Raw genomic sequence first — 24,023 nt, forward strand, 5'->3', positions numbered from 1 at the left:
TCCCGCCATGGTGAGGATGCTCCCGCCACCGGGAGGATGCTCCTGCACACCGGCTCCAAAGCCAAGCTGTCAGGCTTACTCTGTCACCACATTTCTCTTCACAGAGAAAAGCAAGGCACAATTCTTCCCAAGGATTTCTGAGATTCGCATTTTCTGAACCTCAGAGAAAGGGAAAGCATAATTCTTATCACTTGCTGTGCCTGTGTTTGTGCAAAAGCAGAATGCAATATGGAGATTGTTTACCCAAAGTGATGGGGTTTTGTTTCCTTGGCCTATCAGGCCCAAGTGTGTGTGTGTGTGTGTGTGTGAGGACTTGGCTGACAGTCATAAGATTCAGAGCAGTTGTGTGCAGGGTTGAGAGCTTGGCAGATTCGGTTTAGATGAAATATATATAGTATAGTATAATAAAGTAATTAATTAACTTTCTGATATCCATGGAGTCAGATGCATCATTCTCTCTCCCCTCATTGGAGTCCCCTTTGATTTACAATATAGCTCAGCTGAGCCCTAAAATTAATCCCTGCAGCCCACACCAGCTCCTGAAGGGATGCACAATGACTGCTGCCACTTCAGGCACCTGCTGGTGGTCAGAAACCTGGGAAAGGTCCTTGAAATCCACATTAAAATCAGTGACTGACTAATCCTTTGCATGGAAACCCCTCATCCAGCCTTTTGCTGCTCCTGGTTGTCCCATGTGGAGTCATGGCATGAGAAGAGCTCCCAGGTGGGACCGTGTGCTGGTGTCCACCCAGCCCAGCCAAGATCCCTCCAGACAGATTTTATGAAAAATCCTTTCGTTAGGATCTTTTCTCCTGGGAAGCTGAGAAGCTTCAGCTTCTCCATATTTTGCTGCTTTGGAGAATTGTTTACCCAGCCTGTGAAATTGTTTTTACTTGATTACCAATGACAGCCACCTGTGTCGAGGCTGTGAGCAGTCACAAGATTTTATTATCATTCCTTTCAAGCCTTCTGATGAAATCCTTTCTTTTAATATAATATATATCGTAAAATAATAAATCAGCCTTCTGAAACATGGACTCAACATTCTCATCTCCTCCCTCATCCTGTGACCCCTGAGAACATCACAACACTGGGGGGCTCCAGAGCCTCCAGACCAAAGCTTGGACCTCGTTGCCTTCACCAGGGAGAGATGATGGTGGACCAAAGGGTTTTCTGTGCCCCAGCAAGAGGTGGTGTAGGTGCAGGAAGGAGCCCAGCTGGGTGGGACACAGCCCCGTTCCATCTCCCCATCTCTGCTCCTGCTGCCCAAGCCCCTGGAGGAGACTCACCAGCAGACAGACAGACAGAAAGCTCAGTGATGGGGACTGAAAACCAATCTACTCGCTGAGGTGGTGGCTTTCAATACTCCATTCATCCCTCCTGAAGCACGGAATAATGTCGCCTTTTGTCCCTCGGGCCCTCCCCTGTGTGCAGCGGGGCAGGGCTGACAGATGGCCCCTCCGCCGGCCCGGCCCGGCCAAACCCCGGCCGCGCGTCCTGCCCGCGGGGACGCTGTCATCGTTGTCATCCTTGTCATCGCCGGCCACTTTTGTGCCGGAGCCAGCGCGTTCCTGCTCCCTCGCAGGGTGGCAGCGGGCATTAACCACTGCGGTGCTGTGTTAATGCCACGGCTGACCCCCCCGAGGGAAAACCCAACTTTCCTTCTCCCTCTGTGCTTTTCCAGCTGCTTCTCAATCCTCACCCCAACGCTCAAGATTCAGCTGAAAACTCAACCCCCTTCCTTAAAACCAGGGGTGTTGGGGCTCTTTCAGAATCCCCACAGATTAAAATCTGCTTTTAAGCCATAATTAGTCATTATTATGGCACTGTAGCAAAACCCAGCATCCCTTTTAATATCACTCAGAGAAGCCGTGGCTGCCCCATCCCTGGAAGTGTCCAAGGCCAGGTTGGACAGGGTTTGGAGAAACCTGGGATAGTGGAAGGTGTCCTGCAGGTGGGTGGAATGGGATGAGCTTTAAGGTCCCTTCCAACCCAAAGTTCTCTGTAATTTTGTGATGATTCTATGATTTAAAGAATTGCTCAGTGTGGGTTTATGGAAGTCCCTTCACACCAAGGTTTTCAGGCTGTCAGGTGTCCTGTGAAGCCACCCCCCACCATGGACCTGCTGGAAAAGCAGCAAATCCTCCCTCACCCCCATGCTGCACAAGCACTGACCACCAGGGATGGTACAAAACCCACAGGGGAGGATCAGGGCTTGAACATGGGGCACAAAAAGTCTCTGCTTTCACCCCAAAAGCAGCCAGCCCTTTGCCCTCAGTGAAAACTCCCTCCTCCCACCTGGACACAGGACCCCACAGGTCCTTTCATCCCTTTTGGTCCCCTTTGTACCCCTTGGCCACAGCTGGAGTGAACCCCAGTTCTCTCTTTATCACTTCTTCCAATTTTTTGACTATTCAAACAACTTCAGGAGGAATCACAGATTTTCAGCTGCCACCACCTTGCCAGATCATTATTTGTAATTACCACCCTGACCTAAAAAAAAAAGCATCATAAATCCACATACCTGTTTGGTATTTTCTCTCCAGTATAAAGATGGGTGTATCAAATCCCAGAAATATCCGTCCTCTTTTGAAATAAACAAAGGAGCTGGCTAGTTAGTTATAAAATATCCAAAAATAACGACTGAAATTAATATTCCTGGTAAGATAGGATGGGGATAAGGCAGGATTTTTTTTTTTTCTTTAGGGGAGATCTTGCTTAGTAAATTTTAAAAAAATTTAAAAGGGGGAAGAAAATTGATCTCATCCATCAACGGAACAGCTCCAGCCTGTCATCCCTTCACAGTTTTGGGGCTGCTGCTGCTGGGTTACAGCAGGATGGCAGCCCTGCAACCCATCCTGGGACAGATCATCCTCAAAGCAAAGGAGAAAGAGAGGGAGAAGGGAGAAGAGGAGGAAGAAGAAGCAGAAAGAGGAGAAGAGAGGGAAGCCCGCTAAGGAGTCATGGCAGGGAGGGAATGGCTCGGGTTTCAGGGAGGCAGGTAGGGACACATCCTTAAATTGGGTGCTGGCAGAGCCCGGGTTACGCCTCGAGGGGAAGGAGGAAGCTTTTTCAGATGATTTGGGCTTTTCAGCTCCTTCCCACCTCCCTCCTGGGCTGTGTGAGTGCCCACCTGGAGAGGAAGTCAGCAATAACCATCTGGCTGGAATTCCTTCTGTCGGTGCCTGAGCCAGCACTGGGATGCAGCAGGAGGGGATGGTTCTGACCTCCTTCCCTGCCTGGGGGCCTTGGAGACCTGTTCCTTGGACAAACCATGGTCTTCCCTGCCTGCTCCTAAGCAAGAAATTGCCTTTAGAGGTCCCTTTTCACAGGATTTTCCCTGTCTGACCACCCAGGGCATCTCTGCTGAGGACATTAGAGGGACCTGACCTATCCCTGTGCTCTCAGCTTGTGGTGAGGGATGTCCTGTGGCTGGAAACCTTCCCCATCCACCTCCACCACCTTCTGCTCTACACATTCATGTTGTCTTCTTCTGCTCCTGACCAGGGCACCTCTCTATTTAAAAAAAAAAAAAAAAAAGTGTATATTTAATAATTTTTTAACTATTACAGCCTTTAAACCATTTTAACCATCATTGCAAGTAAAGGCCAGATAATGTAAAACTCTTGGATCTCAGCAGCCTTGAAGACCACAGAAAAGAAATCTCCAAACATACTGGGTTTCCCAGCCTTATGAATTTTCAAGTTCCCCAGCAATTTGAGGAGCCTGGTGTGCTTTTGGCTTTGAACAAGTTGATTTTATGAGCCACAGGATTCCTACCCTCCTTCTCACAGGAGACAGAATTTGCCTTGTGGCTCTTGCTGCTGGATTTTTCTCCTGCTCCTGTGCAAAGCCCAGACATCTAAATACCCTAAAAAGTCTGGGGTTTGTATTTTAACTTTGCACAAAGCCAGCTCTGGCTGCAACTGTCGCCAGCTGCTTCTGCTGCTCCTTTCTTGCAGGGATTCAGTAATTAGCAATTAGGCACTTGTATTTCCCAGTAGCAGCAAAGTTCTAATTAACCAGATCATGAGCAAGTTTCAAAGGTGTCTTTTAAATCTGTTTTGCCTAAACTTTGACAAACTCCCCACATTCCTGGCTGTCTGCCAGGGCCCATGGATTGGGAATCATCAGCTCCAGCATTAATCCCCATCCAGGTTTTGCAGACCAGGACATGCAGGGATGCTCTCCACCCCATCCAGGATTTCTCTGGGCATTGGGGCAGCATCTCAGCCTTTTTCCATGTCTTCATCGTTCCTGTGTGTGCTTTGAGTGGCTTGGCAGTATCAGGCTGGGGGATTACACTGCTCTGAGGAAAAGAAAACACAGCCAGCCTTATTCAAGGAGCAGCCACAACATAAGAAAGGCTAATTATAAAATTCCACAGGACAGCAAGGCTGTTCTCTTGTGTGCCAGGAGAAAAAGAAGCTCTTTTTGTGCTTCCTGATGGTCCACTGCCTAGTCAGGCAGGGACACTCCAGGACACTCCAGAGATGCTCATGGGAGAGAAGCTGCTGGAGGACTCATGGCCATCCCCACGTGCCACAAGCAGCTTCCTATGGCAGTGGTGGCATCATCTCCAGCAGACCTCTCTACTTGGCAGCAGTTTGGCCATGGGTAGAAACTGGGGAAGACAAGTGGCTCATGAAACTGCAGAAAATACAAGGCCTCCAGAAAACAAAACAAAACAAAACAAAACAAAAACCAAAACTCCAAAGTGATTCCCCTTTTCAATTAGTTAGGAAAACACAGAGAAGAGAGATAAATTCATTTGTCCAGGCTATACCAAGACCAACAAATGCATTTGGGATGTAAAGAAGGGCCTGGTGCCATATGAAAAATACATAAGCTGAAACAAAAGGCATTTTCTTGCTGCCAGGAGGGAAAGAAGGGGCTGAGAACACCAGTTGCTGTTTCAAGCCATTAGCTGGTGTATAAAGAGTGACAGGATTCCCCTGCTGATTGCTGAGCTAAATCACTGGGTATTTAGGGGGCTCCTGCTGCTGCCTTCACTTTTGGGAAGCACCTGCACGAAAAATGCTGCATTTTCAGCAGGATGGAGCCTCCCTTCATCCCTCTGCCCCTCCTGCTGCTCCAGGGCACAGCCAGGCATGGGACCCTGCAATGTGGGGTCCTGGCAGCTCTCAGACCCAAACCAGCCTGTGTCCAGCAGCCTTTGAAGAAGGGAAAGATGGAAATCTTTCTGTAAAAATACCATTTTTGTTCCCTGTCCTGACATCAAGCCGCACCTCGTTGCAGCTGGAGCTGTGCTCCCAGCACACTCCTGTGCTATTTGGGAACCACGAGTTAATTTTAAGGTGTTTTCTGGCAGTTTATAAGGACTGAAGGAAGAGCAGGGCTGAGGAAAGAGCAGTGGAAGCCCCCAGAGAGGCTCAGCATCTCTCTGGGCTACAGCAAGCTGGAGCTGGGGGAGAGGTACCCATCCCCTCCCCAGACAAAATCACCTTTGTTCCTCCCTAATCTGTTCTGCTTCCTGCCCGGCGCTACAGAAAGCACCTGGGGCAGGTGGGAGGGAGCAGCCCAAGGACGCTCTGACAGGAGGCTCTCCTCTCCCGAGGGCAGCAGAGCCATGCCCTGGGCTCCAGCCTCCATCCAGGGCTGGGGAGGGCAGGAACAAATCACATCGGGATGGCAAACAGGGAGCTGGGTCCCCTCTGTCACCAAAGGCATTCACTGTGCTGCGAGAGGGGACTGCCGCAGCCTTGATGCTTTTAGATTCACTCCAGAGAGCCCAAACCGTGCCAAAGTGGGTGATTGGGAAGCCATGAGCTGTGTGGGAACAGCCAGACTGACAAGACAGATGGGGGGACATCACTACCTGCCAGTGCAGGAACCTGCGTGGGATGGAGAAGCCGTTCCTGAGGCTGACGCTGCATGGAACAGCTTGGGTTGGAAGGGACCTAGAAAGGTTCATTTTGATTTATTAAAAATAATTGGGTATTGATCTAGAACTGATATCCAACTGTGATGGACAAAAACTCTCTAACAGTTTAGAGTTAGAAAGTGTATGTTTATTGCGGATAGCTCCCAAATACACACTGCAATTTACAGGTGATTTACAATTTGCAATTTACAGAGTCCTTTTATCTGTACAAGCACTGAATACCCAAAATGCAAATACATATTCATTACTTTGGTACATCCCATTCCTCGTATGATAATTAATTCAAACGCTATTAAGCGTGCGTAGTTTGTTCCTTGAAATGGGTCGGTGGTCGCTTTCATGGGGAGGCGTCCCAAAATGAGGAAGCAAATGAAGTCTTCCTCGTTCTGACCTTTCTACATTTTCAATGCAAATATGACAAATGAACCCTTGGTAGAACTCCCATTCCCTGTCCTCAGTTGGTTTCAGAACATAGGAGGCCCACAATTGTCTTATGTTCCCAAAAGCTATTTATCAGTTTCTAAATTTTTCGTTATAAACCCAGCTAACCAAACATTGTGTTGACAAGCAATCAATTATTAGTTAACTACTAACTCTTAACCTCATCAAGGCCCACCCATTGATTTTCATTAACTCCAATAAAGCTTATCTCTAACTTAAATCTTAGCTCCTTTAAAATCTCTAAATTCCTTGAAGTTTCTGTCTCGATTTAGCTCCAGGAAAGCTCGGGAGGGATGGATGGCCGGCCCTGGCGGCTGCTGCGCGGCTCAGTGTGCACTAGGTGGCACGCAGCTGCAGGGAGAAGCTGGGAGAGGCTGGGATTCGGGAAAGCTCCACTGGGAAATGCAGGAAGAAGGCAGAACGGGATGAGTTCTGCCCCTAATTAGCGTTAATGGCGAGCTGAGTGTGGCCAGAGAGGGTGAGACAGCAACACAACCCGGAGGACTCGGCTCCAGAGTTTCCCAGCTGGATTTAGCAAAGGCTGGGATGGAGAGAGCCCTTTGATCGGGGTCAGGATGACAGGAGAAGGGACTGGGGTTGCAACTGAGAATGGTAAATTTAGGATTGGCAGAATGAAAGAATGTTTTATGAAGAGTGTGGTGAAGCCCTGGCACAGGTTGCCCAGAGAAAATATGGATGCTGGAAGTGTTCAAGGTCAGGTTGAGTGGGGCTTGGAGCAGCCTGGGATGGTGGAAAGTGTCCCTGCCCATAGCAGGGGGCTGGAACAACCTGGGCTGGTCCCTTCCAACATAAACTGTTCAAGATTCTGTGATTTCCCCAGAGAAGGCAGGCAGTGGAACACGGAGAGCTGAGCTGAGCTCATGGGGCATGTCCCACTGCCAGCAGGGATGAGGAACGTGTCCCTCTCAGCAGGTAAATCCCAGGGGTTGGACAGCAAGGTCACCCAGCAGGAGGAGGATGCCCACACCAGATCCATCCCTGCTTTGTCTCACTGGCCCCTAGCAGGAACCAGCAGCAGCTGCTGCAGAGGAAAATGAAATGAAATTTCACCTATTATCCTTTGCCTGCAGAGGAATTTCTTTCTAATTCCTGTCACTTTGGGTTTGTCTGCTCAGGGAAATTAATCTGAAATCGAGTGGGCTGTGAATTGAAAGTGCTGCAGCAATCCCAGCAGAGCTTGGACAGGCAGCTTCCTAAGTGGCCAGGCTATTCCCTGGAGCACCAGGCTAAGCCTGGCAATTTAACACAGCCTCAAGCATCAGGTTTTGTAGACATTAGTGTAGGACCTCGAGCCAAAACCCTGTGAGAGGGAGCAGCCATGGAGAAATTAATTCAACAGCCTTCCAGCAGCACTGCAAGGAAAGGAGCAGGGGCAAGGCAAATATTTGGCTGGTTACTCCAGTGTTGGATGGATCAGACAGGAGGTGATGCCTTGTTGGAGGACTCAGTGGTTTGCATACTGATTTGGGGAGCATGCAGAGAAGGGTGTGGGAAAGAACAGCATGGGGAGAAAGGGATCCAGCTGGGAAAAAAGAAAAAAGCATAAGGGACTATGTTAAAATCTGGAGATCATTAAGGTAAAAACCATGTAAAATATAAAATATTTTTGCAGGCAGTTGGGATTGTGAGGTCTGCATCCCTGTGAAAACAGGGTCCCTAGGGACAGCAGGACATTGAGGTTCCCCTTTTGGACTTTGGGATCATCGAGAGTCTTTACAGCCACCCTCCCACCAGCTGGAGGAAGTTGTGCAGTGGTGTCTGACAGGCTCAGCTGGTCACCAGACCCCTCATTCATGTTGCCCATGGTTCTGTTAACTCCTTTCAGGGGAGAGGTGTGAGAAAAGGGAGACTGAGGACCAGCCATGCACTTGTACTGCTGAGGTGAGGTAGCTGAGCCACTCACTGTGCCTGGCAAAACCCTCCAGGGACCCTGATGCTAAATCAGATCATGAATCCCTGCTCAAAAATAAAAAAATTAAATAAATCCAATGCAACTTAAGACTCTTCCCACAGCTCAGCCACCACCTGGCTGCCTTATCTCCCTCCACCCAGGAGCTGCACCCAATTCACCTCTGCTGTCCCCCACCCTGCAGCCCTTATCAGTAGCACCTTCAGCCCTGGAGCATAACCCTGAGGCCTCGCCCATCCTCTCTCACCAGCCAGGACTCCTCACTGGGAGCACCCCTTTATCTCCCAGCCATACCACAAAGGTCTGAAAGACTCAACAGAAACCCTTCTTGACCATCCTCAAATCTCCCTGAAACCTTTTCCTAGTTAGGATCACAGGATATTTCATACCTGTCCACCCATGCAACCCCATGGATCACATAGTCTGCTCCCAGCATGGCTTTATGAAGCATTCCTATCTATTTTTCAGAAAAAAAAAAAACCAAAACAAAACAAAAACCCTCTGCATTTCTCTCCAGTTTCTAATTACAGCCGCAGGAGACAGGAATCCCAAGCACCTGAGCTGTAAATGTGAAGCTTATTGCTTAAGCAGACACATTACAAGCAGGCTATCAATCACTTCTGGCAATTATTAGTACTTGGTGAGTATTTTGAACGCAAGAATGTGACAGTCTCATCCATCCTGGAGCAGAGAAATCCATGGGCATTTGCATACGAGGCTGAGCTGTGGGGGGATGCCGCTCCAGAGGGTTTTCACTGGAGCTGTTGTGGTTTTGTGCTTGGCACTGCACATTTTGGGATGAAAAACAAATTTATTCAGGCTCTGTAAAAATGAGTCTCACATCTTTAACCCTGGAAGAAGAATTTTATTATATCCTCCATTCCACAGTATAAAGTGCTTCTATAGATTTTTTTTTTCTGACTACTGACTCCAAACATAACCCTCTTTATTTTATAAACCTTTTATGGCAGGTGTATCATGGCATGGGTGAATCAGTGCTGCTGGGAGTAAAGTCCAGGGAGGTTTCAAGTCATTTGATCACTTCCTGGTTCAGAAGGAACGATGGTGATCTTAAGGGTCATTTTCAGCCTAAATGATTCTCTGGTTCTGTGGTTCTTTAACCACTGCTGCTGAGGTCTTGGAGGGGGTCCTAGGAAAGGGGAAAACCCAGGTGGGGTCTGACCTGCCTCTAAGAGATCATGAAGAAATGATGCAGCACCCTCCAAGGTGCTCCAGGATCAAAGGAATTCCTAAATAAACACACACATCCTGCAAGGGTGGTGATGGAGGAGCAGCAGCTGGGAGGGAGCAGTGCTGTGTCCTTGGAGAGATCTGTGGCACACAGGGTCATGTTGCACCATCCTCACCCCAAACAAGGAACAGGGCTTTGCTTGGGAGTTACTGGGATCTAAGCTAAACCCTCAGGGTGGTGAGCTGCTGATGAATGCAGGCTGGATCTGGCTCCAGGGGTCCTGCCACATTCCCATTCCCACAGGAGCTCCCAGAGGTGTTAAACTGCAGGAGAGGCTGCACTGGTGGTGTGCAACACACACACACACACAGACATCCCATCCCATCCCACACACACAGAGCCCATCATACATAGACACACAGAGCCCATCCCACACAGAATCCCCTGCACACAGAGCATCTCATCCCCCCAGTACTACCCATGCTCACGCTCACACGTATGGTATCACACTCACATGGACAATATCACACTGACATGGACAATATCACACTCACATGGACAATATCACACTCACATGGACAATACCACATTCGTGCACAGTCACACACCCCCACACCATCACACACACTGTCACACTTACTTACACCCCCACTATGCCACATACACATACCGCCAGTTCTCTCTCACACACACTGTCACTGTCACTATCATTTACAGAGTCACTTTTCCTCATCTATTCACACTCCCTATGGCACGCATTCATTCACACACTCATTATCATACACTATCACACTCACAGGCACGCTGGCTATGACACACTATCTCACACTATTATACACCATCACACACAGAGTCACTATCACACGCTCATTGTCACACTCACTGTCACGCATTGTCACTCGCACTATCACACAGTATCACACACGCTCATTATCACTATCACACACGCATTACCATACTCATTACCACACTCGGTTCAGCACACTCACACTCATTATCACACTCATTACCACACTCGGTTCAGCACACTCACACTCATTAGCACCCTCGGTCCCTCACATTCATTACCACACTCGGTTCCACACACTCATACTCATTATCACACTTATTATCACACTCACTACCACACTCGGTCCCGCACACTCACACTCTTTATCACACTCATTACCATATTCATTATCACTCATTACCAGCCTCGCTCCCGCACCCCCTCACGCTCGCCGCTCCTCTCCCTCACGCCTCCACCAATCACGTCCCTCCCGCCCCGCATGGCCCCGCCCTCTCGGCCCCGCCCCTCAGCCTGTCCCCCGGCGGTCTCTCGTGCGCACGCGCGGAGGTTCCGTGACCGCGGGCCGGGAGCGGCAGCACCGGGCCCTGCTCGGGGTGAGGGGCCGGGGGGGCGGGTGAGGGGTGGCGGGACCGGAGGACAGCGGGACAGCGGCGCCAGGACGGGGAGCTGCGCTGGGCTGGTCTGGGCTGTGCTGTGCTTCGCGGGGCGGGCACCCGTGGGCGGGCACCCCCGGCACCCCGTTCGCTGTACCGCGCAGCCCGGGCCGTTCGCGAGGGACCGCCGGGGCCGTTGCGGCCGCTCCGGGCCCGGCCTGCCTGGGGTCCCGTGGGCCCGCGGGCACGGGCGCTGTTCCCCTCTCACCAGGCCCGCGCCCCGCCGCAGCTTCCGGAGCCGTCGGTGTCGCCCGGACACCCCGCGGCACGCGTGGGGCCCGGGGGTGTCCGTGGTACCGGGTGCCGGTGGGAGACAGCAGGCGGCTGCGGTGGTGGCGGTGCTACCCAGGGCCGGGGGGAGCTCCCTGAGGGGCGGGTGGCCCCTGCCGGGCCGGGCCCGAGCCGCCGGCTTCTCAGGCGGAACCGGCTTGGCCGTTCCGGAGCTCCAGGAGCTCCTGCCACGAGCGGAGCCGTGGGGGAGCTGGGGGAGCCCTTCAGATGGTGCCAGGTTCTCGCCTCACAAATCAGTGATCTCCCCTCAAATAATAACCCGCCTGGGTGCCCAGAAGGAGCCAGGAGCGGTCGGGTTGGACGTAAAGTGCGGTGAGATCCCGTGTCCAGGTGGGATCTGTGTCTGCGTGTACCTGCCCTCCTGTCGCTGCCTCATTTCTCAAGTCACCCGTGCCCGAAGCCAGCCCTCGGCTTAACTGACAGGCAAACGCTTTGTTCCGCCTCAGTTGCCGTCTCTATTTTCCCCCTCCGAGGGGAACTTGCTTAAAAGCTTGTTTTGAATGGAAGCAGTCCAGACTTGGAGCAGCCGGGTTATTTCTTCTGTTGTTTTGGCTGTCAACCCAGCCACCTTGTGCCGTGAGGATCAGCAGAGGCTGAGAGAGGGCAGGACTGGGATGGAACTGCGTGCTTGGAGTTAGTACTGTGACCCTTCCCTGCTGCCGAGCTCTTTTCTTTCTCTTTGGTTGGTGCTAATCGGTGCTGGGTGCTTGTGTAAGGAAAAGTGTGTTTGAGTGTGAATTACCTGGCAACAGCTTCCAACCCTGTTGCATTGGGTTTTGCTGTGCCCAGAAGTGTAGCTCAGCTGGTGTGGTGGTTCTAGTTTGGGATCGGAGGAGGGCACACGGCACCTGTAATGCTGCTCCAGTCGTGCCCCCTGCACAGGGTCACGTTTTACTGCAGCCCTGTGGCCTTCCTGTGCTTTGTGTGCTCCCCTAATCCCTGTGTAATCTCTTTCCATGGGATCTTTGGTGCCCTCCCAGTCCTGTCTCTCAAAGTGATGTCGTGATGCTTAACGATCTCTCTTGGGCACTCTCTTTTCTGAACAACCTGCTGAAAACTCTCTATTTTACCAATCTGGTGGTTTTTATTTTTAATTCAGCCCAGCTCAAGAGCTCCCAAGGCTCCTTTTCTTTTGCAGGTACAAGCTTGCATTTCGTGATAACTTTTATCAGCGCTGGCAATTCAAGTTTAGAAACTTAACAAAAGGAGTTGGCATTTTTAGAAATCATCTCAGACCCATGAATTTTAAGATCCTGCCTTTAAAGTGAAAGAAAATTCTGCTTTCTGGAAGTAGAGCAGAGAATTAAACACAGCTTTCAAAGGCTTTAATTCCTGTTCTCCAGCTTTCTCACCACCATTTGCTGGAGTTTGAGGAGCAGGGAGTGAAGCTGCTGGAAAATACATCTGAAATGCACTCAGTTTTTTTCCTGTCCAAGTCCCCAATTAAAGCCATGTGGACGAATGTTTCAGGGGTTGTGCTGGGCGTAAAGTTCCAACCAAGCAAATCCACACTCAAGCTCTGAGGCAGTGTTACCAAATACTTTCAAAGTGAAGGGCATCTGTCTGGAATATTTAAGTCTGCACTTGAATTAGCCAGGGTTTTGTTTTCACTGGAGGAAGGGTGGCCCAGAGGATTTCTCACTGGAGCCATGACTGTTGGTGAATAAGAGCTTTTAGGGTTGATGTGAATTTCAGCTTTTCAAGGTATTTTTAAAGCTTGAGGTGAAGTGTTCTAGTCCATGGGATTTGAGTAAAGTGAGCTGGGATGTGTAAGACATCCCAAACCACGTCCCACTCTTCCCCAATCCCTTTCTGCTGTGGTATAATGCTGAACACTGTACAAGCAGCTCCAATATTGAATCTCTCAACTTTTACAATTTGTGTGCTGCTGAATTCTCAAAGAGAAATCAGGAACTGCAACTTTAGGCCTTTTCTTTGTTATTTGCCATAACTCCAGGACTTGTGTAATTCTGGCTTACTGATGCTCTCCCACATTCCTCGCTTCCCAATCCATGCAAACAGCTGCTGGCTCCATCAGCTTTCAGCAAGAACTGGCAGGAGGCTGAAATACGCCCCTCGCTCCTCCTTTGGAGCAGCAGTCCCAGCACAGGAAATATTTTTCCACTCCGATGGGGAAGTGGATGCTGGAGCACGCGACACTCACGTGCAGCCAGCCCGGGCTCCTTCACGTGTGGTCCAGGATTCACAGCATCAGTGCCACCCCCAGGTGAGGGACAGGCTGTTGTCACCCAGCTGTTACCCCCGCGAGTGTGAGGGGCACGGGAAGGAGGTGGCTTTTCTGCCGCGGTGTCTGCTTGTTTGCATTTCCTGCTGCTGCTTCAGAAAGGAAGGAAAACAAACTGGTGACTCCCTCCTCACAGCCTCGCTCTTCTCTGCGTGTGGCTGCTCATGAATGTTTGGTAACAACTTTGGGGGGAAAAACGGTGTTGGTTCTGTATTTGGGGTTCAGAGCACCTCGTGCAGGTGGGTGGGACAGAAAATGCCACAGCCTGGCTTTTGCTCTTGAGTTGAGCATGGACAATGCTGGTGGTCCTTGAGCTGAAAAAATGTTGGTGTGAAACCTGCCATAAAAAGAAGTGGCAGAAGCAGGTGTTGGATTTGATACCTTAAGTCTTAATTTGCTGTTTTGAGCAGTGAAATAACTGTCCTTGGTGTGTTAGGTGACAATGGATTGCAAGGAAAAGATTAATAGCAGAGACCAGGGTAGGATTTTGGTGATCTCAGTTTGTCACCACGACCAGTTGAGCTGAGAGTGTTGTATAAAAATCTCAGAGCAGCTCATAAACTAATTTACACTGAATTCCTGGGGAAACTGTTGCCTTCCTCTTATAAATGCAGACGTGTGGGTGTGTCTGTTCTGTGCTCACTCTCCTCTGTCTTTTTTAAGCTATCAAGCCACACGGGCATGATGGATGGGACGCTCCACGGAGCGTGGGATCTTCCCCCATCCGGCAGGGATATCATTCTCTGTGCAGATGGCATCCTCCAGTGGAAGCCACCCACTGCTGCTCTGCCTCTTGGGAGACCTGAACTTTTCCGTTGGATGGGAAGGAAGCTCAAGGCTCCCTGCTGACTGCTGGGAGTTAAGCGAGCAATCAATGACGTGAGACCTCAGAAGGGAGAAGGCGAATTTATTTTAAAACAAAATGAGTTTCACTCATTCACAGCCAAATCCACCTACACACGAGCACCAGCATGGGGATCTCCAAGTGGTTGTCCAGTATTTGGACAGATGTGTGTGCAGATAGTTTGGACAGGATTCTTTGGAATGAAACAACAGACAAGGAATGTCAAATATCAGACCTCTGGTGTCTCTCGGTGATCACGTGATGCCTTTGGATCTGTTCTTTTTACATCCCTTGGGGGCTGAGAGTGGTGATCTCTTCTTGTTGGAATTTATTCACTGTCCTTTATGTCTTTGTCTGGTTTCTGGGCTCCTACCCTTTCTCTGTTCTTCTTCAAATAATCTCTTAAGGGCTTGAGTCTCTAGTGCTGATTGTCCCTGGCTTCAAGATGTTCCTTGTTTTCCAACCTGAGAAGCTGCAAATAGGTGTGCTGGTGTGCTTAGATCTTGAGGACCTACTAAATCAATGCCCTCGGCACAGGCAGTTGATTATGCCCTGTGTTCCTCCTGGTTCTCTTGTACTCCTTCCCATCTGTTTTTTTGCTGGGATCACACTGAGCTAAAGAAGAGTTTGTACTGTGATTTGCAAACTGTGCATAAAGAGTTGTCTTCTGGCTTCGTTTGCATGTGTAGTGTTGCACAGGAGTCACAGGACTAATCCTGGGCCAAAACTAAGTGGTGAGAAGCTTGAATGGAGCTGATGGTGTAGCCCTGGAGCTTAGATCAGTGTGAAGAGTTTGGGAACCATTTGTGTAACTCAGTAATTTCTGTGAATGAGTGTTTGGCCAGGACTTGGCAGCTCACGTTGGGGTGGTCAGTGTGATGCTGCCAGGAGCATGCTGAGCATGGGGAAGGGGCAGAATGGCAGCTTGCCTTGGCATGCTGCTGGCTAATGAGTGTTTGTCTGAGCTCATGCCAAGGCTTGCAGGTCTGCCTGACACAGATCAGCAGTGGCTCCGGGTTGGTTTGGTGCAGATCTCGGGTGACTCAGGTGGTGTTTGGTGCCACAAACCATGGGGAACAGAGTCTCCCTGAAGAGTGTTTGCCCTCAGTTAGCAGAAGTTGCCAGCACTGGCAGGGAGTGAGTGGTGGTACCTCACTCACCCTCAGCCAGAGGGTTTTAAGGCCAGTCTGCTTCTCTGGAGTCTCCTAAATCCATAGTGAACATCCTCTGTGAAAGCCAGAGCTTGTTTCCCTCTCAGATGGCTTGTGTGATGTGGATGTGGGGTGGGGCAATTTAGGACGTCATGCTCAGCTCCCTGTCCTCTCTGTTTCTTGCTGCAGGTCCCCAGGAGAAAATGGTGTAAGGCCATCTCAGCTGCCACTTCCAACCGCGGTGTGCCTGGAGCTCAGGGAGGAGCATGGCAGCAGCTCAGGGAGCGGGAAGCGGCTCAGCCGGGCCGTCGGGCCCGCCCGCTTCTGCCCCCGGGCACGGCAGCGGCTCCACGGCGGTGGCAGTGTGGGAATGGCAGGATGAATTTGGCAGGTGGAGGCCGTACCGAGGCAATGTCTGCAGCTACATTGAGCAGGTTATCCAGGCCTCTCAGCAGAAGGGCCGGCGCTCAGGGTCGGGGCTGGTCAGCAGCATCCCTTTGGGACACGCGGATCCCGCCTTGGCTCCCTATGTCATCGACATTCCAAGCTTGACACAATTCAGACAGGATACAGGTAAGGGGGCTTCCCCAACCCTTCTGCTGGTGTGCTTGGGGACAAGCAGGGCCTTGTTCTGTGTGTGAGAGCCCTGAAAAGCTCTGTTGTTTGCTACCACGCTGGGCAGCTCTGTGAGCATCTGAGCAGCATCTGCTGCTCTCCTAACGCTGTCTGCTGCCCAGTGTGGAAAAATCTTTGGAGCTAGGTGCGGGCAGACAGCCACGATCTCTTCAGGATCATCATCAGGGGACCCCTGGAGCTCCCAGCCTGTGAGCCAGAGCTCTGAGAGCTGGAAACTTCCCTCCCCCCCAATCCATTCAAGATCACTTGTGTAAAAAAGGCCTTTTTACGATTCCAACCCTCCTGCTTGAATCCCTTGCTCCCTCTGGAGTTGGAGTGCCAGCTGCTTTGCCTTGGCATGCAGCCCTGCTCAAGCTGCTTGCGAGTGCCTGCGGCCCCCGCGCGACACCAAAACGCTGCAGCAGAATCTTCCCTCCACTTGTGCTGGCTGAGCCTGGCTCGCTTCCTCCCAGGGAGAAAGGGCAGGATGGCTCAATAGCAAAATTGAGACCTGATTTTCTTTCTCCTATCTCTTGGGGTCACTGGGAGGAACAGCTCAGAATTTGCAGAGATGACTCCTGCCCTTTTTTGCTCCAGATGTGCTGAGCAGCTGGAGCTTAGAAAAAGGGCAAGGATGGAATGCATGCACTTCATCCCTGGAAAATCCAGGGAGATCCCAAATTACACACCCCAAATGAATGGCTGCTTTGGAAAATTTTCCATCCATCAGTTTCCCCTTTGTCAATGTCTCTCCCATCACTCCAGGACACAGTTGAACATCATCCCAAGCTTTAAAGAGGGGCATGTGCTGGTTTCTTGCCAGTTGAAGCAGTAAATGAGCAATATTTTGAATCAACTGCATGATCAGCCAATTCCGGCAGGAAAGGGAAGTGGTTGGAGCAAATGTGAGCGGTCATCACAGCTGCATCCGTGTTTTTATTCTGACTTGGTGACCTTAGGCTGAGTTTATCTAGTGGTGTTCTGGGTGAGGAGAGGAGCTTTCTAAGCTAGATGCCCTGGCAGGTGTGCTCAGCTTGGCCTGTTCAAACATCTGGAAGGCCAGCTGAGGTTGTGGCTTGGAGTGGTACAGTGTGGACCACCAGAGCTGGCACCAGCAGCTGTTTCTCTCCTGATTTTTTCCTGCCATACTTGTGAAGGAGCCTTCCAGCCTCTGGCCCTTTCAGCCAGTGCTCCAGCCTGTGGACAGCAGTCTTAACCTGTCTGGTGAAGGTGAGCAGAGAGCCTGCGGGATGGGTGAAACATGTCCCAGTGTGAATGGGACATTCTTTTCCACAAGTACTGCTGTCTGTCCTTAGAGGGTTTGTATCTCTTTAGACCTTTGTGAAAGATCTCAAAACACTCAGTGAATATTGTCCATTGCAGGGTGGTTTGGAGCTGTTCTTCTCTGGGGGACAGTCCAGTTCAATTCTGGAAATGATGTTGGCTGATATGATCTCATCTTTCCACTAGATCTGAGTTTGAGTTAATAACAAAAAGGCTGATTCTGCTCCACAGCTCTCCTGCAGTGATTCCCATCGATCCAAAGGGATGCTGATCAGTGCTGTGAACATCCCTCCATGAATACCTGTGCTCTGCAACGTGACTGTTGGAAAAGCTCTCATATCCCCTTGCCATGGCCCAGTTTTAAGCAAAGTTTTTTCTCTCTGCAAGGCTCTGCCTTAAACGTGAACCTTTCTGAGCGAGGCGCCAGCTGAACTTTGTCATGTGCTGGAGAAAAGAATCTCTACAGGAAACATCCCCATGAAAAATCTTTAAACAGTGCAAAAAATAGGCTGTTGTATTCTGCTCATTAGCTATTAGACAGATAAATAGGCTCTTCAAAGGAAGCCAGGGAGAATAACAGGAAGCCAGTGTTAACGGGAGCAGCGTCCCCAGCAGCAGGGAATGACAGCTGTGCGGGGGGATCTTGTGGGCAGGATTAGCTGTGGGCTTCAGCTGCTGCTCAAGGCAGATTAGCTGGGAGTGAGTGCAGGGGAACAGCAGGAGTTGTCCTCTCACCACAGCTGTTTGCCCACCCTGGAGAGGAATGCCAGTTTCCCTGCCAGCCTGGGGGAAGGGAGATGTTTTTCAAGCGCATTGCCTTGTTGACTTATTGTTGACTCCTAAAAAATCTTCTTTCTGCTGCTGTTTGAGGATGTTTGAGGATGTTAAAAACACAAGTTGCTTGCAAGTCCTGCAGTCCTCTTTGTGCTGCTTTTACCTTCTGAGCTGCCAATGGAGCAGGGGAAGCCTTGCTGATCTCCTGAGATATGTCCTGCTGGACACCTTGCCTTACCTGTAGTAGTCCCCTTTTCTCTGGGAGCAGGTTCCCTGCACGTATTTCTAAATGTAATGCATGTGTCACCATCTCATTCCCAGTCCAGTCCCATCCCTACTCCTCTTCCTGCTCAGGGGTTCATTCCTGAAGTTATCCACCTTTTGAGGCTGTTTGTATTTCTGAAACTTGGCAGGACTTGCTGGATAGGAGAAGTCATTGCTAGAGTTTGCTTTTGGCTGTTTAGTCTGCTTTTCCACTAAGACATCAATTCCAGGCTGGGAAGATCATCCTGGTTCTGCTGATAGTTTCTGCTAGAGGAGGGTGTCTGGTGCCACAGGAATCCTGAGCTCCATGGTTGAGCTATTGGGGAGGTTGCTGTGTTTGACTGGCTGCTAGTAGTGTTTTAAGTGTGCTGATGAGACATGGTTTGTTGCCTGGTGTCACTGGAGAGTCCTGCTCTGCAATAAGCAGGATGCTTATGCTGCTCTGGAGCAGAAACACAAGACCTGGCATTCCTTGGTCTGGCACATTCTGCCTTGGAGAGAGCCTTAGCCTTTGTGTCAGCTCTGGAGCTCCAGCAGTGCTGAGATAAGGAAACAGTTACAGTTTTCACAACTATTGGGTACAATAACACCAGCACAGTCTTCATGCCAGCATGCAGGCAGGCAGAGCCTGAATGTGGCAGCAGTTGGATTTTGGCAGTGTGGAGTCCCACGTGGGCTGTCCTCCCTCTTCTTTGGATGTGCTTGTTGGGTGTGAAGCTTGCCTGGATTGCTTGTGCCCCACAGAGTCTCCAGTGATATCCTGGGGCAATTCTCCTCAGGCTTTAGGTGTGGGTGCCTGTAAACGTGCGAGTTTTCTACTGGGGTCCTGGAGCACACTGCCATAACTCTCATGATCTCTTTAGAGGCTTTATTTTATTTTTTTTTCTCTTGGTGCTCTTCTTTGAACTTCTCCTCTGTTGTTGCCACTCGCTGCACCCCTGCTCACCCTCACCTTCCTAGATCCCCAGACTTACTTTCCTCACAGCTTTTCCTGCTCCTCTTTCTCTGTGTGGAATGCTGCTGAGGGTTTTTCCTGCAGTAGCAGTTTTGACCCTGCTTCAAGAACCCATTTTTCAAAGGTTACAGAGCTTCTGTCCTGTTGGGTGGCTTCCTTCCCTCTCATTAGGCTGCTGCTTTTTTGAAGTAAGGGATAAAGTACCCAGGAGTGAAGTCATCCTGGAAAGCCAGGCTTCCAGGGAGTTCGAGCTCCAGCTGTCGCTGTCGAGCGGCCTTGCAAGAGTAGTGTTTCTCCTTCCATTTCTCTCCCTTTGTCTAAACAGCTGCTCTCTCCAGTTTTCAAGTTACTTCATTGTCTTCCCCTCTCTAGTCTTGCTCTCTCTCCCAGCAGTCAGGAGCCTGCAGAAGTTTGTCCTTCTCCAAAGTCCTTGCCCTTGCCCCTTGTGGGACCTCACCCACTCTCTCAAGACCAAAATTGCCCCGACCCTTGTGTAACAAAGTGGGCGTTCAGCCCCTTAAGTACTTCCCGATGGTGTCTTGTCTCTATAGTTACTCTGTTGTCAAGGCTGTGGGAGTTGTTTTTTTTTTAACCAGATCTGTGCCTCAGCCTGATTTTTTTTTTTCTTTTTCCTTTTTTTTCCCTTTTAACGTCAGGGAGGCATATGTGATCACTGTGCCTTTGTGCTTGGGTGTGTCTGCGTCTGCATCCTCTCTCCTTCCCTCCTTTCCCACCCTTCCTCCTTGCAGCTTTTGAACCTGCTGCCAGCCCACAATCAGATTTGGCAGAGGGACAGGGATCTCAGGGATGTTGCGTTTTTCTAAGCTTCATGAGCAAACCCAGCCCTGTTGGGAAGAGAAGGTCTTGTTAGTGCCCCTCTTGAGGGAGAATGAGAGAGGCCACCCCAATGTGGGCAGCATGGATCTGTGCAGAAACAAATCCCTGGGACAACATCCCTCTTGGTTCTCTGCTGGCTAAGTGGTTGTGTTTAATCTCCCCTCCTCTCCCACACAGGGACCATGCGGGCTGTCCGCAGGCACGTCTTCCCGGGGGACTCTGCTGCTGGGCAGGGCATCGTGTGGGAGTGGCAGAACGACGAGGGAGGCTGGTCCCCGTATGAGATGAACGTCTGTGTGTTCCTGGAGCAGGCCCGTGCCACCAACCACCAGCGAGTGGATCTCGGGTCCTTGGGCTACAACTACGAAGTTGACTTTGTGGCTCAAGTCCAGACCAACAAGAGCACGAGGTTCCGCCGCAGCGTTCAGAGGCGTTTGGACGCCCCGTACCCGGTGACAACCTCTACCACACCCCTTCACACTGGGGTGGGATGTTCTTGCCAGCAGTGCTGGCCAAACAGTGGGACTGGCCCCATCACCACACGCTACCGTCATTCCATGACAAACTCTCCCAACTCTTCCACTACTCATCAGGTTCCTGGGAGGACAGCGTCTGTAAGTTCTTCCAACGTCGGCTTTGTGCCCTATAACAAACCCACTCTGACTGGAGCAAGGTCAACACCAAGACTCAATGCACAGAACACCTTGGTTTTGGCTCAAACTGGGAGCCTCAGTGCAGCATTGGCAGCATCTAACGGAGTCAGGTACAGATCCTAATTCACCTTTAAATACCGTATGTGTGTCCAAGAGAGCTGCTGTGCTCAGGTCTGCATCCAGGAGCCTCTCTGTCCCAGAGGACTTCACAAGGGTCTTGTCGCTAGAAGGGAGAGGTTTGTGCTTGTATATCCAGTACAGTGGATGAAAAAACTTCCCCTCTGCTTTCTACCTCTTTTCTTCCCATTTGAAATATAGTCCCTGTCTACCAGTCTCCCTGAACCACAGGGCAATTCACTCAGGTTGAGATTCTGAAGGCTTGAGAAAATTAATAGTGAGCAGTGGTATTTTGGGTTAGGTTAAAAAACAACTTGGAAGGGAATCCAGTGAAGGAAAAGAGGACTTGTAAACAGATTTAATTCAAATTAGGCAGTAGAGTGGAACACTGCTCGGCTCATTCTAAGCTCTTCCCCTTTAAGGAGGGATTACAGGACTCATTGCATGTGGCTGAGACCTCATGAACTCTCTGTCAAAATCAAGTTATTTTTCAGGCTAATTGGTGACAATGAGCAGAGGTGCCACTGGATCCATTTTCACTATGGCTCTTTTCTGACAGGGCTGACAGTGCATCTCTCAGCCCAGGATTTCAGCTCCTGTCAACTAGAGCCAAAGGAGGGCTGTGTTTGCACCTTACTGGTTGGGTAGGAAGAGCCTCACTTCTCTTAAGGCCTTTTGGTTGCTGCCAGCTCAATGAAGAGCAGAGGCTTGTGGTCCGACAGCCCGGCTCCTCTCCATGGCATGGGCTGCTGGGGCAAGCCACAGTTGGTTATTCCACTTTCAGGATCTTAACTCTTCCTGTGCTCAAGCCCTTGCTGGCAGAGGTGTGTGTGGCCTGTCTGGGGCAGTGCTGGCACCGAGTGTGACCCAGCAAGGGCTGGCTGACTGCTCCCTCTGTTTGTGAATGGCTGGAAGTGGCAGAGCCTTACACTCACTTCACTGGGAGTAATCCAGCTGTTGAACCCCTGAGGAACTGCAGGGAACTTGCCAGGACTGACTTACCTGTCCAAGTAGAGAGATAAGAGATCTTGGAAGCACATTCTGCTAATTGCACGAGGCACAGGGGTTTGAGGTTTGTTTTGAATCTCATTTGTGTTTTAAACAAGACTGTGAATCTTGAGATGTTTTTCTTAGTGTCGTGTCAGGACTTTCCCTCTTCAGGGTCATCTGAGTGAAATGACTTCTGACATCCTGTTCTTCTTTCTCACGGTCTTTTTTTTGGTGCTTTTTTTCCACCTGGTGATTTTTTGTGTTGCCTTAAGCATCCACAGTGCTTCTCTGTTCCTGTCACCTTCGAGTAGGGCTGAAAATCAGACCTCAGCACTGCCTGCAGGAGCCCCCAGTAAGGCTCTTGCTGGCTCCTGAAGAAGCTGCCAAATTCCCCTTCTCACAGGAGTTTCTGGTGGATGTGTGGTGCCACTGGGCTGCCTGGAGCCCCCATCCCTCCCCAAAGGATTTGCAAAGTGACTCAGGGTGGGGAGTTTGGAAAGGAAGAGCCAAGTGCTGCAGCAGTTGCCCCACAAGCCTGTCTGGAGCTGAGTGGGGTCTGGGTATGTTGTGTCCTACCGGTGGGGTGACACTGAAAGGAGGGAGGCTGGAACACAGATGCTTGGAGGGGGTTGCCATGGGCTCCTGACCGTGAACTGTGCCCATGGCCCAGGCAGTGCTGACTGGGAAGAGAGGGATGGCCAGGAGGTGCCCATGGCTGGTTGCCATGGCCAGTTGAGGTTGGGCTGTTTGAACCTGTTTTGCAGCTCAGCTGTTTGTGTTGTGGAGGGGGTGAGGTGGCTGGTGTCCTGGCAATCATCCCCAGCCAAGCCAGCCTTTCTGGGGGATATGAAGGGATTATACAGGTAAATCTATGCTACACAGGGCAGATGGCAGCTCTTTGGATACCTGGGAGTGTGTGAGTGCTGTCAGACTTGTGTACAACCCACAACCCCCAGTGAGCCCCGCTCCCCTGGCTGCTGGCTGTCTGTCCCTTGGGGTGTGATCTTCAGTCCTTTGGGATAAGTTTTGCAATTCTCCTTTATCCATGCCAGAACAACAAGTGCACACAGGGGGGCAATCTCTGTCTTCCAGCAGGATGCCGTGTGTGAAAGGGACTTTTTCATCCCCAGCTGACAGCTCAGGATGGCCTTTCCCTGTCAGCCCTGTGCTGGGGCTGAGTCGGAAATGCCACTGAGTGGGTGTAATTGCTCCTGGCTGGAGTTACAGGCTCAGGCTCATGAAACCCATGTCCCAGCAGAAAATCCTTTAATTTCTGTGAATTAGGGGAAACCTGAGTAGCAAACTCTAACAATGTGTTTCATTTCATTCCTAAGCCCAGAGCATTCCTGGGTTATTTTATCCACTAAGTTCTGTGTCCTCCCCCTTCAGACATGGTTAGTGCCCCTTCCCTTGCAGTCAATGCCCCACATCTCCCTACAGTCTAACCATTTTGGCTAATTATCCTGCATTAATTATCCTGCCACGGGTTTCTGGCTGTGTTCTCTTAGTTGTGATGTGCAATCCCTGTGCTGATCCGTGCTCAGAGACCCAAGGGAAGGGAGCACTGGGCCACGGTGGATCCTCTGGTGTCTACTAAAGATTGTGTTGTGTTCACCCCACAAGCTTTGGCTCCAAAGCAGCCCTGACAGATTATTTGCTTTTACAAAACAGCTGATCTCCTCAAAACTTGCAGAGATGGCTGAGCTGCAACTGGCAGAAGGGCTCAAAAAATCTTGGGAGAGACTGAAAGGCAGTGCAGTTGTTTACATCCAATTTCTTTAGAAAACACAGCTAAAAATGGCAGCACCTCTCCCCTGCAGGGCTAAGAAAGAGGTGCAGTTCATCCTGGAAAGCTGCCTGACTCCCTGTGTGGCTGTGACAGTTATTTCTAGCAGGCAGGCAGGCAGGGGTAGCCCCCAGAGCAGGCATGCCCGGGCTGCTGTGCCACTGAGGGTGATTAAATGTATTTCCTGCTTGCTGGAGGGCGGATGCCGGTGTGAGAGCAGGCGGAGCTCCAGCACTGCCAAATGCACTTTAATTTCCTCTTGCTCTCAAGAGGGTCAAAGCCACTGGAAAACCCAGAGAGGAGTGC

General features: G+C 50.6%; 1 protein-coding gene across 3 annotated transcripts in view; it reads left to right on the forward strand.

Moving 5' to 3' along the window:
• Positions 1–10,765: 10,765 nt before the first annotated feature.
• Positions 10,766–24,023, forward strand: part of DTX2 (deltex E3 ubiquitin ligase 2) — a 34,535-nt gene continuing 21,277 nt past the window's right edge. For all 3 annotated transcript variants that reach the window (XM_030230880.2, XM_030230881.2, XM_030230883.2), the window contains exons 1-3: positions 10,766–10,851; positions 15,632–16,015; positions 20,349–20,934. In XM_030230880.2, coding sequence (XP_030086740.2) covers positions 15,709–16,015; positions 20,349–20,934 — 893 coding nt within the window. In that variant the 5' untranslated portion in view covers positions 10,766–10,851; positions 15,632–15,708. The remainder of the gene's footprint in view (positions 10,852–15,631; positions 16,016–20,348; positions 20,935–24,023) is intronic.

Source organism: Serinus canaria, chromosome 19, assembly GCF_022539315.1.
Source record: "Serinus canaria isolate serCan28SL12 chromosome 19, serCan2020, whole genome shotgun sequence".
NCBI lineage: Eukaryota > Metazoa > Chordata > Aves > Passeriformes > Fringillidae > Serinus > Serinus canaria.